The sequence below is a fragment of the Centropristis striata genome, chromosome 16 (assembly GCF_030273125.1).
Source record: "Centropristis striata isolate RG_2023a ecotype Rhode Island chromosome 16, C.striata_1.0, whole genome shotgun sequence".
Classification (NCBI taxonomy): Eukaryota; Metazoa; Chordata; class Actinopteri; order Perciformes; family Serranidae; genus Centropristis; species Centropristis striata.
In genome coordinates this window covers 32,080,897-32,099,034 of record NC_081532.1, presented here as the reverse complement: position 1 = coordinate 32,099,034, position 18,138 = coordinate 32,080,897, and the positions used below count along the sequence as shown (strand labels likewise).

Here is an 18,138-nt window from a genome sequence, read left to right as displayed (position 1 = left end):
CGATCAAATTTAGGAGCAAAATATTTAACAAACCCCGTCTAACCCATTTATACCACACATTATGTCATCAGTGATGCCAGGATGTCGCTATGGAGACAGACGTTTTAAAAGGACTGTAGAATTCTCTCTGACCACAGTGAGTTACTGGACTTTTTTTTTTAATCAGAAAGAAAACGAGGCTAAACAAAAGGTCAGGGCTGGGCTAAGTCGATTGATTAAAAGAAAGGAGACAATCATCACCCAAAGATATGTTTTACTCGTCAATCTCAGGGGGAGGACTTTCATTTCATACTGCATTAATATTCCCCATTTTAATCTCAGAACATTCACAAGTTGAACTGATTACAATGTCACAATCCTTCCTTGGATTCCTTGGATCCTTCCTGTTTTTCCCTCCCCGGTATCATGTGACTCGTTAGTGTTACATGGTTTCAGGTGTGAATGGAGAGCAGGCTTCTTAAATTTGGTGTAATCTCTCATACTGGTCACTGGAAGTTCAACATGGCACCTCATGGCAACAAACTCTCTGAGGATCTTAACCCATAAGAACCCATGGTGACACCTGTTTAACAAACACTTTAAATCTGTTTAAATCTCCCATATTCAGCTTTATGCTTGATATTAACTCATTAAATCCCTAAGCGACACATACTCAACACCCTGGTGTGGTGGTCATGTGACTTTAACAAGAAGTGACTTCTCCAAAATGTGGCTGTGACTGGAAACAGAAATGTGAAATTTTTCAAAAAGCTTATTTCTTGTTTCTAGGCTAAGTTTAAATCAATTTAACAATTCTATTCCGTTAATAGTTTGTCCTTTATTGCATTTATCTTGTTCTGACCATATTTCTAGAACAAATTTAAGTCAAAATGTTGATATATGTTATGGAGATGCAAAAGAAAAAGGCAAATTTGTGTCTCTGTTTTGTGTGTCTAGTTTTTTTCTGTTTTAAAATAAGAAATATCATCAACATAAATACCATAAACGCCCATTGTAACATATATGGCACATCACAGATCATTTGACTATGACATTTAGGGGTAGTATTTTTTTTTTTAAACATCAGAAATGTGTTCTATGTGGTCCACTTGTAGAACATATCCTTTAAGGATAACTGGCTCTGGGTTCTTATGGGTTAAAAAAATAATTGTTGCTCTACATAATGATGGACGAGGCTATAAGAAGATTGCCAACACCCTGAAACTGAGCTGCACGGCTAGTAACTCTCACTTCCTCGCCTACCAGGTGTTTGAATTCATCCAGTCCCCTGAGTTTGATCTGGTATAAAGACATGAACAGAGGTTTCTTTTCTATCCCAGCTGACACTGAGCGAGAGACGGGGAAACACCTTGGACAGGTCAGACACATAGAAACCAAGGTTATAATAGTTTTGGATTTTTCATTAGTTTTAGTTTTAATTTCGTTGTGAATTTTTGTTTTCAAATTCAGTTAGTTTTAGTTTAGTTTTTATTTTTTGAAAATGCTTAGTTTTAGTTTAGTTTTTATTAGTTTTAGTGTTAGTTTTAGTTTTTTTGTAATGGGCTATATGTTGGGTGCCAGATTCAAAGTGGTCATAATAAATTTTGCCTTTATTTCCTTTGGTTTATCCATCTCAGCCCCAATAAGGTTATTAACTCTTACAGTTCTGTGTGTTTTGAATTTTGGTTCGAGTGTAGACATCCAAGTCTCAGTAAACATATTCACCATGTGTTGTATGTTCAAATAAATACACTGAATTATGAATGAAAAAAGTTGACATAAAACGAAAACTAAGGACATTTTCACTATAATTTTAGTTAGTTTTGTAACCACGCAATACAGTTTCAGTTAGTTATCGTTTTTTTAAAAACTCTAGTTTTTATTTTTATTTCAGTTAACGAAAATGTTTTTTCAATTCTAGTTTTCATTATTTCGTTAGTTTTCGTTAACTATAATAACCTTGATAGAAACAGACAACCTTTCACACTCTCATACACACCTATGGGCAAAGCAAATGCTCAGAGCCCTTGAGCAAGTGTATAGGCTTATGTATTCACATTGGAAGCATTACATACAAACCAATTTTATTTGGCACCAACCTACTTTAAATTCCTGAAAGGATATAAACAAAGGAAAAATGTGTGTTAAGTGCAAAAGCATTTTTCACAGAAACATAACATAATGTGCTGAACAATGTACAACTGATGGGGAAAAAAAGCTGCCCTTTACAGTGCTTTGTTGTCCTTGATAGGCTCATAAAAAAGATTTAAAAAAGAATGGAATTATTTGTGCTATGAACAACCACAATTGTCTTCCTATCAACATTTAAATAGGACATCAATAAGAGGTAACAATAGAGATATTAATAGAGACATCTCAACAACAATAAAACACAACAACAGAGATTATCCGAGCATGAGATGCAACAGTGTGAACACAGTTTAAAATAAAAAGTGACATAATATGTTGTGTGGGAAGACATTTTTGTGTGGGGAGACAATCCTCCATGTCTTGGTTAATACTGCCTTGTCAAGTAAAGCCTATGTGAACTTTTCAGATTTGTGTAAAAGGATGTATTATCAGAATTCAGAACAGAAAGTGGCTCAAACTTTCTTTCCTATTGTAAGCTGCTTCATATCACTGTGTAAAGAAGAGCTGAAAACAACTTTTTTCTTGAAGGATGAAAATGTTCAAATGATTACAGTTGCCTAATGTAGTGATTTTATGTCCATCAGAACTATTTAAAAACATTTCTCTGGCCTTTTCTTAACCTTCTGCTGTCTTTATAGTATTCATCTCATCCATGTACCCCGACTCAGACTGCTGATGGGGGGAATCCCAGGTGGCAGTGGAGGGGGGAGCTGATTGTGTCCAGCAGTTGGTGGAGGTGGGTACCCACTGTTTAAACTAGGAGCCATCCCCATGACCGAAGGTGGAGGTGCAAGCAGGTAACTGTAGCCTGAGAGTGGGGGGGTGTGGTAGGATGTGGTGCTTGGTGGGTAGTTCTGGTAACCCAGCAGTGTAGCACAGGCCTGAGGAACAGTGGGGTAACAGGAGCCCTCTGTCTTCATCATGGACTGGAGCTTCTGGTAGCCTTCACTGGACAGCAGCGAGCTGGAGGTGGGGAGGTCCAGGGGTGGAGGAGGTGGTGGAGGTGTGAAATGAGTTACGGGCGGAGGGGGTGGTTTAGATGGGAGATCTGGAGCCGGTGGATAGGGGGAGGGGGGTTTATGGTCTGTGGGAGAAAAGAAAGATGCAGTGAATGTTGATCCATGTTGCACATTCTCCTCGGCAACCTGGCACACTACTACAAACAACCTTTAAGGCCCTTTCATAGTGCGGTCCCGCAAATGTCCCGCTATATTGCTGGAAAGAACTGTGCTGGCTTTTTGCCTTACGGCGTTCAGAGTGATCCTGCTAAGGCAGCGGTTCCCAAACTTTTTTAGCCGTGCACCCCCTTCTATGTCCCAACTGGGTTGACGCACCCCCAATCCCCCACACCTTCAAAAAAACAAAATGCAATAGTTTTTATAGCCATATTAAAGGTGGAGGACGATGACAGGCTCAGGATCAGAGGCAGAAAGCAGATCAGTTGGGAAAATGTTATAATATTTTGAGCTGCGTTGAACAAAAATTGCAGCAAATTTAAGTGAGCGTGGAGCTAACAATACCCCGTCATCATAACACAGGCTGGAAAAATGATACAAGAACAAGAAGATAACTTCTTCTACGCTTCATTATAAGTTAAAAAACAACCAAAAATAGATGCAAAAATGACCAAAGATGACACAAAATTATCAAAATAGACACAAATTGACCAAAAATACATGTAAAAATCACCAAACAACCAAAAAATAGATGCAAAAATTACCAAAATGGATGCAAAAATGAATTTGAATTTGAATGAATTTGTATGGGCTGCAGCAGTATGTGTTCAGTTAGCGATCTCTGTTTGTTTACAACAAACAACGGACACACTACACTCTGTGCACAGTTAGCGATGCCAGTTTGTTTACGATCAGCGGCAGACACATTGTTTACAGTAAGCATGCCGGTTTGTTTACACTAAGCGGCGGACACTGTCCATAGTTAGCGACGTCGGCCGCAGTTGTTATACTAGCTGCTGAGCTGAACAGTGATCCGATGACTGTTGGACCGAATATTCGGCCTTGCCGGGACGGCCGATTCAAAGTGGTCCCGCTTCCAACACTCCCACTAATTTTCCCCCTCTTTGACTACCTCTGAAGGTGTAAATGTTGCTGCATGAACCGGCACTATGAAGTGACATTACAGGTGCATCATCACTGCACCTGTAATGTGTTGAAGCAACTGTGCAACTGTGTGTTGAAGCAGCTGTTGTGTCTCAAGTATCTTGCCTCAAGTATCGTCTTCTTGACATATATATATATATATATAAATATTGTCTTGATCATGCAAAAATGTACTGCATATGTGAAGTATTGAGGCTTTTTCACTGTGACAAGAAAACAAATGACCATGTTTTTAATCATGAAAAAGGTAAATATAAGTAAATATAAAGCATGGGGGTGGAAAAAGACATAACTCTCGCCCATTCCATCGATTTATTAATTTCATACATTTGGTGCCATTTTTTTTCAAAATACAATTTTAAGGCATTTTCGCATTTGATGCTATTTGAAATGGCATTAAGGGCAGAAGACACCAACCTGTAGTTGTGGAGGCTTGGGGAGGGGCAGGTGGAGGAGGGGGAGGAGGTGGAGGTTCTAGATTTGTGAGCCCTGGAAGACAAAAAGACAAGACAAAAATGGCATTAATAAAACAAAACAATGAAAAAAAAACAGTTTATAGGTGAAAAAAATAATTTCCAAGTCATTTAGTATGTTTGGTGTTTGCTAGGATTTTTACTTACTAGTGGCCATGCTGTCCTCTTTGGAAGAGGTCTAAAAAAAAAAAGAAGAAAACCAGAGTTAAAGTGCTTCCAGGGTTGCTTCAAGCTAAAAGCAGTTTTGCTAACAGTGCTAACAGGAATCATTCAGCTATCATCATCGAGCTATGCTTAAAAATCGAGTTTGGCATCTAATCGGACCTCTGTCATTGTCCCAGTTTGCAACTGAGAAAATCGAATAACTGACGCGAACGTGTCCTCCTCCTCAACACTGTGTGGCGGGTTAATATGTGAAACTCATGTCACTGTTACTTTGAGTGAACTGCATGCGTAACTGCGTCCAGTGCTTGATTGGTAGCTTCGAGCTCGGTCAACCAGGCTTTACCAGATTTTAAAATCTTACTGCTGGTCTACAAAGCACTGAATGGTCTCGGACCAAATAACATGCTTGATCTGCTCCCTCTCTATGAAGCATCCAGACCCCTTAGGTCATCTGGAACTGGCTTGTTGCGTGTCCCAAAAACAAGAACTAAGCGGGGTGAGGCAGCTTTCAGTTATTCTGCTCCTCACCTGTGGAACAAACTACCTGTAGATCTGAGGTCTGCCCAAACGCTCAGCTCCTTTAAATCAGGAGTAAAAACACTATTGTTTACTGAAGCGTACTCTTAACTTTAACACCTATCTGCTCTACTCTACTGCCCTTACTTTTTAACTACACAATGTTTTACTTGTGCTTTTTATTATTTTATCTCTTTTTTTATCCTGCTGTATCTTATTTTATCCTATTTTTATTTTTATTTCTATTTCCCTGTTTTAATTGACTGTTTTTACTGTTTTCAATTGTGTCTTGCTGTTTTTAATGTTTATGTAAAGCACTTTGAAATACCTTGTGTTGAATTGTGCTATACAAATAAACTTGCCTTGCCTTGCCTTTATTTAGCCCACCTCAGCTCCACCCATGCTCCGCCTTTTACCCGTTTTTTGGATTAGCCTTGAGTCAGGAGGAGCCAATGTGCCACAATAGCAACGGCAGAAGCCACCACGTTGAACTGCGTCCATGTTTTATACAGTCTATGGATCAATCACACAGCCACGTACCTGGGCTAGCCTGGGTGGTCTGGGGCTGGTCTGAGGGGAGGCCTTCTTGTTTGGCGGTGGGGCAGTGGGAGGTAGGATGGAAGGTGGTGGGGGGGTTTCACCAGTCCCTATCCCACCATCAGGTATCTGCTGCTTGGCCTGAGAATACAAATCCAGGATCTGGTGGCAGATATCTTTATGGTGGAGGAGAAGAGGAGAGAAAGAGGAAGCAAAGGACAAAGAATGTACTCACTCCGTGAGGAGGGATGGGCATTAGGAAGAAACCTGTCAACTCTAGTATCTATAACGTTAACGTTCAATTCATTGATTAACAGTTATGTTTTTATACATACTCCTGTATTTAAAAAAACATACACATATGGGGAAAAAATATATTTTATATATATATATACACTACTGGTCAAAAGTTTTAGAACACCCCAATTTTTCCAGTTTTTTATTGAAATTCAAGCAATTCAAGTCAAATGAACAGCTTGAAAGGGTACGAAGGTAAGTGGTGAACTGCCAGAGGTAAATAAAAAAAGGTCAGCTTAGTAGGCCTTTTTCAGGGAACAAGAAATGGGTTAACAACTTAACTCTATGGAGTCTTGGGCTATTTTGTCCATTTTTGAATTCTTTTCATGTCTTTGTAAGTCATTTTGTGTCTTTTTTTTGGTCATTTTGTGTCTTTTTTTGTCATTTTGTGTCTTTTTTTTGTCATTTTGTGTCTTTTTTTAGTCCTTTAGTCCAACATAAAATGTGATTTTGAATCTTTTTTTTACTTTCAAAACACTATCATGCTCAATAAAGAATTTTAAATGTTGCAAATGTGCATTCATTTCAGAGTACACTGAGACATTAAACTGCATCATTTTCAATTAAATTCTGGAAAAGTTGGTGTGTTCTTAAACTTTTAACTGGTAGTGTATATATATGTATATATATAAAGAACAGTTGCCTATATAACTAATGAGTGTGTTTCTCAATTAAATTTGTATTTTCACACTTACACACAAACAAGGCATAGTCTATTGTATTACATATTGCCGGCATGCGCTAAAAATACAAGAATGTGTTTTGTCTCTTTATTCCATGCCAACATCAGACCAATAAACTTCAATGTGATCGACCAAATTCTCAACGACCATCATGGATTAATTATTCCCATCACTAGTCTTGAGCTTTGGTTTTATTTCCAGTATCTGATTCCATGAAACCAGTGGTGGAAAAAGTATTCAGATTCTTTACTTAAGTAAAAAAGTAAAAGTCCTGCATTCAAAACTTACTGAAGTAAAAGTACAAAAGTATCAGCATCAAAATGTACTTAAAGTATCAAAAGTAAAAGTACTCCTTATGCAGAATGGACCCACTTTGATTGTTTTATATATTCAAAATATGATATTAGATTATTTGCATTGATGCATTTATGTAAGCAGCATTTAGATTTTCTCAAGATAGGGCTAATTAATATAGTGTTATGAGGTTTGATTAAATTAAATATCTAATGACTTTAAATTGATCATATTTTTATGTTAAATCTTTACTTAAAAAGTAATTAAAGCTGTCGGCTAAACGTAAAAAGTACAATATTTGCCTCAAAATGTAATGAAGTAGAGGTATAAAGTTACATAAAATGGAAAATATTCAAGTAAAGTACAAGTACCTCAAAATTGTAGTTGAGTAAATGTACTTAGTTACAATTCACCACCACTGCATGAAACAAACAACATAACAGTTCTTGATATCACGTTGGAAACTGCAGTGCCTGTACATTTAGTAGGATGCTCAAAAGAGAAAATCTATGCGGTCTTTTCCTTGGTGTTAACACTCAGGTTAACGTTTGACATCCCTCAACAACCACATAGCAACGACAGATTTCACAGAGTGGTGAGGTGATCACCCTATTCTGATGACTGACTTATATTCATATGTTAAAGACAAAAAGTACAACTAATATTTGTAAAATCGACATAGATTTAGCATAATTTTAGCGACACTGATGATGTTACTAATGTTGTCTATTAGAGCAGCTATTCTCAACCTTGGGGTCCCGACCCCAGTTGGGGTCGCAAGATGATTTCTGGGGGTCGCCAAATCATTTTGGAAGTCAGATCTGTCTCCACTGTGTTACAGTGTTCATGTGTTTTAGTCTTTTTGGTCATTTTATGTATTTTTTTTGGTCATTTTGTCTTTGTTTTTTTTTGGTCATTTAATGTCTTTTTTTGGTCATTTTGTGTCGTTTTTTTTTTGTCATTTTGTGTCTTTTTTTAGTCATTTTGTGTCTTTTTTATGGTCATTTTGTGTCTTTTTTTGGTTATTTTGTGTCTTTTTATGGTCATTTTGTGTCTTTTTTTGTCATTTTATGTATTTTTTTGATCATTTTGTGGTCAATTTGTGTCTTTTTTGGTCATTTTGTTTCCTTTTTTTGGTCATTTTGTGTCTTTTTTTGTTTTTAGACATTTTGTGTCTTTTTTTGGTCATTTTGTTTCTTTTTATGGTCATTTTGTGCTTCATTATTTGTCCAAAATTTGTTGTATCAACTGAGTTTGTATGATCTGAACTGTGCGCGTGAAATTCTGTTCAGTGAGCGGGGGTCGCGGACAACATGCATGTTAAATTGGGGGTCCCGACTCAAAAAGGTTGAGAACAGCTGTATTAGAGCAACATCCAACTATGAATAGTGTGGAAGCGTTGAATCGTTCCCATTACCTTCCAGCACCTCCACAGGAACGTCATGGACAAACTGCTCCCACCAGCGCCGGGACAGCTGCTTGGACGTCCAGTCCTGGATGTCAAACTTACAGAGACGCCCAGCGAGATACATGACAGCCACAGCTATGATCTGTGGCTCCCACTGCAGGGCCACCATGGTGCAGAGGCTGGGGAGCAGCAAAATGGATATTATTATTAATAATAACCATAATAATTTCTACATCGTCACCCTGTTAAAATAATCGCCTAACTAATTTTTTGAAGTTTTGCAGGAAACACAAAAAACTGAAACTGAACTGAAAACTGAATAAAAGTTGTTCAAAGTGTCATTACTTCAATGTGTCATTAATGTTCATGACACATCCCATGTCATGTTTATGACACGCTCATGTCACTCTTATTTAGGCACCTTCAAAATAAAGTGTTACCATAGCTTGCTTAAGTCACAAAGGCATGTTCAAAAATTGCCTAAGTCACATTTTATTTTGACTTAGGTATAATAAATCCGCTTAAGTCAAACACTTGACATAGGCCATTATCTTAAAGGGGTAAAATCACATGATCTGATCAACTGAGGATTAGCTGATTTTACCATAGGTGGCCGGCGTCATGGGGAGATGATTTAGGCAAAAAAAACAATCTTGACAAAAAATGACTTAGGCGATTATTTTAACAGTGTGACGACATATAATAACAGAGTTTAGATTATTCTTTGACCCTTTATTTTACTTTTTTCACTTTGGTTTATTGTACTGTAACCCTAACTACTGTAGATCCTGTTAAAACAGAGCGGGTACAATAAGTATTGAACATGTCACCATTTTCCTCAGTAAATATATTTCTTAAGGTACCATTGATTTTGACATGAAATTTTCATCAGATGTTGGTAACAATCCAAGTTCTCCATACAAATAAAAATAATAAACACATACATTCAGAAATGAAGTTATGTGTAATAATGTGAAACTAGAAAATTTCCTCTGGGGAAATTCTGAAAGGGCCACGGTGGCTACTGCCGGTGTGTGTACACTGTGATGAGATGCTTCAGAGATTTCAAACTATGCCCTTTAACCTCAAAATGTGTGTGTGTGTGTGTGAGTGTGTGTGTGAAACGTGTATCTAGAGGAGTGTGCGCGCTTACGTGCACATTTGTGTGTGTGTGTGTGTGTGTGTAGCGGAAATCGCATAAAGTTACCTGTGTGTGTGTGTGTATGTGTGTGTGTGTGTGTGTGTGTAATTAAAATCACATAAAGTTACCTGTGTGTGTCTGTGTGTGTGTGTGTGTGTGTGTGTGTGTGAGCGCGTGTGTTTGAAGAGTGAGAAGACTAATTTTCCTACGTTTCTATGTATAAATTATTTCCGTAGAGTGGAATTTGCGGCCTGGAGCGCAGTTTTCAAATGTATTTTTTGACAATTTTTTCTCTCCCTTTACACTCTGGCGATGATGTCACACACTGTGACATGAACATTCCGTGCAACACACACCCATTATAATCTCAGAATTTCTCCAAAAATGATCATGGTCATTGAACAGGGATTGATAAAAAACTATATGACCTATCGAAACGTGGATCAATACACCAATATACAAGACTTGTGTCTACTGTTTAAAGTTTAAATGGAGTCTCTAGGTGAAATTATGCCGGAGAAGTAGACGTTTAAAAATCTGCCCCAAGCACTGGTCCCTACAGCTATTGCTGTATGGGACCAGTGCTCGGTGCGATTGCCATCATCATAAACCGTCCACGATTATTAATTAATTATCAGAAAAGTCATCCAACAGCCAAGGACGACTTGGGGAGAGCTTCAGAAATACCTGGAATTAGCAGGTAAGATTGTTTCAAAGAAACTAAGTAATGTACTCAACTGCCATGGCCTGTATGCACGCTCACCACGCAAGACTCTACTGCTGAAGAAAAAGGCATGTTGAAGCTCGTTCAAAGTTTAAATTACCACCTTTTATTCACAACAAAGGTGGAAAGTAAATATATATTGTGTATTGCGAACCTTTCAATTTCAGTCACAAACACTGGTTTCTGAGCTTACCTGTCATTCACAAAGGTCCAGGCCATCTGAACCAGCTTCTGCACCTTGTTCTTGTCACCTGAAAAACAGCAGTAGTTTGTCTATTAGCTCCATCAGATTCTTCCGTCCCTCTGCAACTGAATACTACATTTCAGGGCTCCCTTGAAAAAGAGGTTCTTAATCTCAATGGGATATTCCCTGGTTAAATGAAGGTTAAATAAAAAAATAAAATAAAAATTTCCTAATCATTATACTGGAATGATTGTTTTTTCGTACAGGCTATTTTATTTTTTATTTTCTTCTGAATGTGCTTTCTGTGGGAATACACCAATGGTATTAAAAACCCTGTCCAGTGGCTTCTTTTTCCTTTTACTTGTTCATTATTATTATTTTGGTCGGTCTGAAGATCATCTTTTTGTATTTTTTGGTTTCTGTCATATTTTTGTCTGCTGTGTTATTTATTTATTTGTATGTTCCTGTTTTTAATATCTGTCTCCTATGGACCCTGAGTCTTGAATAAAAAATTTGATTGATTGATTGATTGATTATCTTCTGCCTTAACACAATGAAAGGCTGGTAGTCACGAATCACAGACAGGGAGCCACAAGACTTTTTTTCCTGCTACTGAGGGGCCCCACCTTGTGGCCAGTCCCCCTCACTGCCAGAGGAGACATGGCACCTTTTTTTTTGGTGTTTAATGTTCTGTATTTAATCGATAATAATTATAGTGCTTTAGGTTTTCTTGGCTATTTTTTTTTTTTGTGTATTTATTTTTATTGTTTTCATAACAGAAAAATATATACAAATTAGAAATAGTTGGTGGAGCTACACAGAACCCCACATGTTTTTTTGACATGAGACAAACAAAACATGGGTATATCACAAATGGCACAGCAACAGAATAGCACTAATTCCGTTTTTAGACATTAAAATCAAGAAAAGGTTGCCAGATTTTAAAAAAGATATCCTCTTTAGCAGATATGATGTCCCTGATTTTCTCCAAGTGCAATACATTTTTCTTGGCTATTCTACTTTGTTTATTTCACAAGGTCTGGGATGTTTCAAGTGCAGTGTTTTAGAAGTAAAATTGATGAATTACTGATCCAATTTGAATTCACATCTGAAATGAGATGATCACGTAAATTCATGTTTTGCCTAATTTGCTCAAGGCATTTCTCCCTGAGAATTTGAAACAAGGCCCAGAACTGGACAGAGAGAAGCAGAGGCACCTTTGAGTTGTTTGGCATAGCGCAGCAGGAACTGGTAGGGATGCTCCACCTGCAGGTCGAACTTGATGGTCTGCAGCAGAATGCGCTCCAACACCATCACCTCCTCCTGTTAGGAAAATCATTCTTCTTTGAGCAAATGGTGATAGACTGTATGACCCAATTGGGGTCGCGAGATGATTTCTGGGGGTCGCCAAATCATTTTGGAAGTGAGCTCTGTCTCCACTGTGTTAAAGTGTTCATGTGTTTTAGTCTTTTTGGTCATTTAATGTCTTTTTTGGTCATTTTGTGTGGTTTTTTTTTAGTCATTTCATGTCTTTTTTTGTCATTTTGTGTCTTTTTTATGGTTATTTTGTGTCTTTGTTTTTGTTATTTTGTGTCTTTTTATGGTCATTTTGTGTCTTTTTTTTGTCATTTTATGTATTTTTTTGATCATTTTGTGGTCAATTTGTGTCTTTTTTGGTCATTTTGTTTCCTTTTTTGGGTCATTTTGTGTCTTTTTTTGTTTTTAGACATTTTATGTCTTTTTTTGGTCATTTTGTTTCTTTTTATGGTCATTTTGTGTCTTTTTTTGTCATTTTATGTATTTTTTTTTATCATTTTGTGGTCAATTTGTGTCTTTTTTGGTCATTTTGTTTCCTTTTTTTGGTCATTTTTGGTCATTTTGTTTCTTTTTTGGGTCATTTTGTGCTTCATTATTTGTCCAAAATTTGTTGTATCAACTGAGTTTGTATGATCTGAACTGTGCGCGTGAAATTCTGTTCAGTGAGCGGGGGTCGCGGACAACATGCATGTTAAATTGTTTAAATAAATAAATCTGAAAGATCAGGTTGTCAAAAGGATTTTTGACATAATCCAGAGGGCCCCATTTCCCCTAAACACTGCAAAGGTAAGATGATCATAAAACTTACATATCTTCTTCCATTTGAGGGTTGGGGAGTTTCCACAACGCATTTGACCTAAAGTCACTTCGATTAGATTTAGATTAGAAATGTGAGGTTTTCTTGGGAAAACTATAAAGGCTCCCTGTCTGTAAATGCTAATCACATATTCTGAAGGTTTTTGTTGATTCAACTTTTTATGCTTTCATTATGACAACTTATGCTTTTCTGTAAATGTTCAAGAAGAAAACAAAGAGGGGCTGGAGCAAATAGATTGATTTGCCATCAAGCCGTCTTTTTGCACAATTTAAGATTGCAAATCAGGTTATGGGCGACATGGTGGTGAAGTGCAGCTATTCTCAACCTTGGGGTCGGGACCCCAATTGGGGTCGCGAGATGATTTCTGGGGGTCGCCAAATCATTTTGGAAGTCAGCTCTGTCTCCACTGTGTTACAGTGTTCATGTGTTAATGTGTTTTTGGTCACTTAATGTCTTTTTTTGGTCATTTTGTGTTTTTTGTTGTTGTCATTTTGTGTCTTTTTTGTGGTCAATTTGTGTCTTCTTTGGTCATTTTGTTTCCTTTTTTGGTCATTTTCTGTCTTTTCTGGTCATTTTCTGTTTCTGTTAGTCTGGCAACATGTCTAGGGTTCTTTCCCTTTTCAGTTTTCTGTATATAATGTACAACCCCAAGTCCATAAATGTTTGGATTCTGTGTGAACTTAAATAAGAACAGAATGCATACAGTGAACAGTATATTTACAAAATAAGAACAGAATGCATACAGTGAACAGTATATTTACAAAATAAGAACAGAATGCATACAGTGAACAGTATATTTACAAAAAAACTAAAGTGTATTAGCTCCGAGAAACAAAACATGCTGTCTTCTTACAGTGTTCTATTGAATATATGTCAAAAAATAATTAGCAAATTATTGCATGCTGTTTTATTTACCACCCAACTATTTGGACTTTTGGAAAAGGGGACATAAATTAAATCATAAATTACATGATCATGAATGAAACACTTTGATCTGCCCAGGCTAAATAAACAAGCTCAAGTGAATCCACAGGAAACCACAGGCAAGAAAAGACTTTCTGTTTAGTACTAGCTTGGTGTTATGCACTCTAAACATGCTTGTGTTGTGTTTGAAAGTATTTTAATAATTCAATATGGTGATGAAAGATTTCTTGCTACAGACCTTGGGATCGTCTCCAAACTGTGCAAATTGGACGTCGTTAAGCAGGCCGCGAGCTGTCTTGATGATATCTTTGCACTTCTTTGGAGTTTCCTCCACTTTGCCTGCCAGGAAAAGGCAGCATCCTCCTGTCACCTACAGGTACATGCACCAGGTTAAAAACAAGATGTATTCATTTAAACTGAACAGAACATTCTTTTATCAGTGCACTTCTCCTGGTGAGGGTTACTGGGCCAGTGCTGCCAAAATACAGAGCAGCAATTAATTACTGCAGTTCTCTCATTTGCTCTCTAAATATTTCTAGGATAAAACTAGTTTATTGTGTTTTTAATGGTAGAAAACTGCTCGATAGTGCATCGCAATGTGGCAGTGTTGCCATACATTACCATAGAGATACACTACTGGTCAAAAGTTTTAGAACACACCAACTTTTCCAGAATTTAATTGAAAATGATGCAGTTTAATGTCTCAGTGTACTCTGAAATGAATGCACATTTGCAACATTTAAAATTCTTTATTGAGCATGATAGTGTTTTGAAAGTAAAAAAAAGATTTAAAATCACATTTTATGTTGGACTAAAGGACTAAAAAAAGACACAAAATGACAAAAAAAGACACCAAAAGACACAAAATGACTAAAAAAGACACAAAATGACCAAAAAAAGACACAAAATGACTTGCAAAGACATGAAAATAATTCAAAAATTGACAAAATAGCCCAAGACTCCATAGAGTTAAGTTGTTAACCCATTTCTTGTTCCCTGAAAAAAGGCCTACCGTACTTGTATAATTCTAAAATGTACATTATTTTTCAGTTTTGGTTAAGCTTACCTTTTTTTATTTACCTCTGGCAGTTCATCACTTACCTTTGTACCCTTTCAAGCTGTTCATTTGACTTGAACTGCTTGAATTTCAATAAAAAACTGGAAAAATTGGGGTGTTCTAAAACTTTTGACCGGTAGTGTAGTTTCATCACAGTTTCATTGTACACCCACCAAAAAGCTGAAGGCAACAGAAGTTTTCAAGCCTGACATGGATAAATAACTCCATACTTACATATCTAGGAAACTGTTTGAAGGAATGGAACATGTAGAAGCGGTGGAAATAAACAATTCCAGTAGCCAGAGTGTCATAATGCCTGCAGCCAGTGAGGTTAAGAAGTCTTAGTCTGAGTCTGAGAGAGTCTAAAACTCCCCTACACTACATTAGTCAACTTTATTACCCATTAGACTCTACATTATATTATATTATTTTTCCTATTGTCCGAATTTAAATGAGACAATTGCTGATAATGATGGGAAGCTACAGTGTAACTTAAATAAGTGATGAACTTAGCACATTAAACAAAAGTATAAATTAGTTTACCCTTTAAGTTGTTTTTTTTGTATGCATCAAAATTTACTTCAAAAGTAAAAGTACTCATTATGAACAATGGACCCACTCCGATTGTTATACATATTCTGAATATATTATTGGATTATTATTATTATTGATGCATTTATGTAAGCAGCTTTTAATTTTCTCAAAGTAGGGCTAATTTTAAACTACTTAATATACCCTTGTAAGGTTTAATTAAAAAAAGTATAATCACTTTAAATTGTTCATGTTTTTTTATGTTCAATCTGGACCTGAAAAGTAACTAAAAATGTCAGCTAAATGTAATAGAGTAAACGTATAAAATTATATAAAATGGAAATACTCAAGTAAAGTACTAATACCACACTGTGAAATTACTCCACCACAAGTCAAAGTCCTGCATTCAAAACTTACTCATGTAAAAGTACAAAAGTATCAGCATCAAATGTACTTAAAGTATCAAAAGTACAAGTACTCGTTATGCAGAATGACCCCACTCAGATTGTTTCATAATCATTAGATTATTTGTATTGATTGTGTTTTGATTTTGTAAAGATAATGCTCATGTTAAATATGTAATATACTGTTGAGTTTAAAATGTATAATAACTTTTACTTTATCCTGTATTTCATGTTAAATCTCGAACTGAAAAGTAACTAAAGCTGGCAGCTAAATGTAGTGGAGTAAGAAGTACAATATTTGTCTCTAAATGTAGTGGAGTAGAAGTATAAAGTTCCATTAAATGGAAATACTCAAGTAAAGTACAGGTACCTCAAAATTGTACTTAAGTACATTACTTGAGTAAATGCACTTAGTTACATTCCACCACTGTATTGGAGGCAAAATGTAGCATATATCTCAGAGCATAACACAAGCCATGTGAACAATCACATATCAGGTCATTGTACTCTTTGTTTACCAGGTGATGGACATGACTTTACATCATCCAATTTCGTCACCCTGTTAAAATAATCCCCTAACTCATTTTTTCAAGTTTTGCAGGAAGCACAAAAAAACTTCACCAAAAGTGTAACATATGACATTTATCGATCATTTCACTCAAAAAGGATGTAACAAAGGATGGCTATTGGCATAGTAATAACACTGTGTGTAAAATAGGTAACTTAAGAGAAAAAAATGACTCAGGCAATTTTTTTAACATGCCTTTGTGACTTAAGCAAGATATGGTAACACTTTATTTTGAAGGTGTCTACATAAGAGTCACACAAGCCTGTCAGAAACATGACAAGTATCATGAGCATTAATGTTACTTCAAAGTGTCATTAATGTTCATGACACTACAATTCATTGAATAAGCAAACAATTAAAAATGAATATCTTATTTACTTATTCTTTTGGCATTGCCTCTTGTAAAAAATGCATTAATGTGGCAGGATGAATTGAATATGTGATGAAGCTGTTAATATTTGTAATTTCATAACCTGCAATAAAGTAATAAAAAAAATGTTCATGACACATCCCATGTCATGTTTATGACACGCTCATGTCACTCTTATGTATACACCTGAGACTAAAGTGTTACCAATATTAGTGTCAAAAATAAAACACTGATAAACTAAACTGATAACTAAACAATCTCCCTCTAGCTCTTCTTTGCTGGGTTCTTATCTGATGCCTATGAATGTGGCAAATTGTCAAAGAAGTGATGATGTTAAAGGGGTAAAATCATGATGTGATCAACTGAGGATGTAGGTGATTTTACCATAGGTGGCCGGCATCATGGGGAGATGATTTAGGGGAAAAAAACAACAACAACAATTTTGACAAAGAAGACTTAGGCGATTATTTTAACAGTGTGACGACATCTGTCATGTAGGTGCTAATGCTAGGTTCCCCGTGTTTCCCACAAGAAAGGATACAGCCCGAGCCGTGTGCCCACATCAAATATGAACCGAGCCCCCTCTCTGCGGTACCGGGCCTCAATGGCAGGGTCCAGTCCGTCCGACTGGGATGGACTGTGAGCCAAGTCCTTTTTGTCCCAGTACCAGCATGGCTTGATGTGTTCCAGGGTGGCCGGGTCCTTCCTGTCCCAGCAGGTCAGGGGTTTGATGAGGTCCAGGGTGGACAGGTTGTTTTTGTCCCGGGGTTATATTTTCGTGTTGTGGAAGCATTCAACCCGCTAGCAACTGCGGTGATCGGCAAATGCTACCAGCTACGATTACATGTAACGTTACTGTAACTTACAGCAATTTAATTGACATAACCGCGACACAATTTGTCCAACTTAACAACTTTTAATAGTGACAGTAGTTAACACATGTGACATGTCTATGAGAGGAATACCACTGTTGAATAAAAAGTTAGATATCATAAATCGGTTGTAGTTGATCGCCGTATACTCCAGTTGTGCTACACACCATGATACAAACAAAGACCACCGGACTAGAGAGGAGCAATATCAATGATTGACGTATCCGTCAACCAATCATTGTAGCTCAAACATTACCATATATGGTTGTCTTAAATCTTTCTAAAAGTAAACGTCCAATTGGAAAGCGCGGTAGGAGGTTACTAGTCAAATTTACATAGGTCAGCAGTTTCAACCAATCACTGTCAAGTTCTGCCAGCGTGCTACCCTATAGCCAATCAGAAAGCCGGAATCGAGTGTTGTTTTTGTGGGCGTATCTCACTACTACTCCAATCACATGCGCGATTCATTCAAGGTTGGGTTCAGTGCAGGAACAGAGGAACTGCTGCTGTCACTTATAAAAAGGTATGACTGACTAGAAAATGATTAAGGCTTGGTTTAGTAAAGTTCTAAATTGATGTCGATTGTTATTCTGTATGAATGCGTGC

General features: G+C 36.8%; 2 protein-coding genes across 2 annotated transcripts in view; one reads left to right on the top strand and one right to left on the bottom strand.

Moving 5' to 3' along the window:
• Positions 1–2,046: 2,046 nt before the first annotated feature.
• LOC131987771 (cyclin-K-like) lies at positions 2,047–17,428 on the bottom strand (the record flags this gene model as incomplete). The annotated part of the gene is made up of 10 exons (XM_059352633.1): positions 2,047–3,283; positions 4,668–4,739; positions 4,871–4,901; positions 5,945–6,117; positions 8,633–8,802; positions 10,682–10,739; positions 11,890–11,995; positions 13,969–14,100; positions 15,022–15,103; positions 17,202–17,428. Coding segments are annotated over 10 exons (1,563 nt in total), but the record flags the coding sequence as incomplete, so codon positions are not given.
• A 593-nt stretch (positions 17,429–18,021) lies between these two features.
• Positions 18,022–18,138, top strand: part of setd3 (SET domain containing 3, actin histidine methyltransferase) — a 36,477-nt gene continuing 36,360 nt past the window's right edge. The window contains exon 1 of the mRNA XM_059352892.1: positions 18,022–18,055. The gene's annotated coding sequence lies outside the window, so the exon portion shown is untranslated. The remainder of the gene's footprint in view (positions 18,056–18,138) is intronic.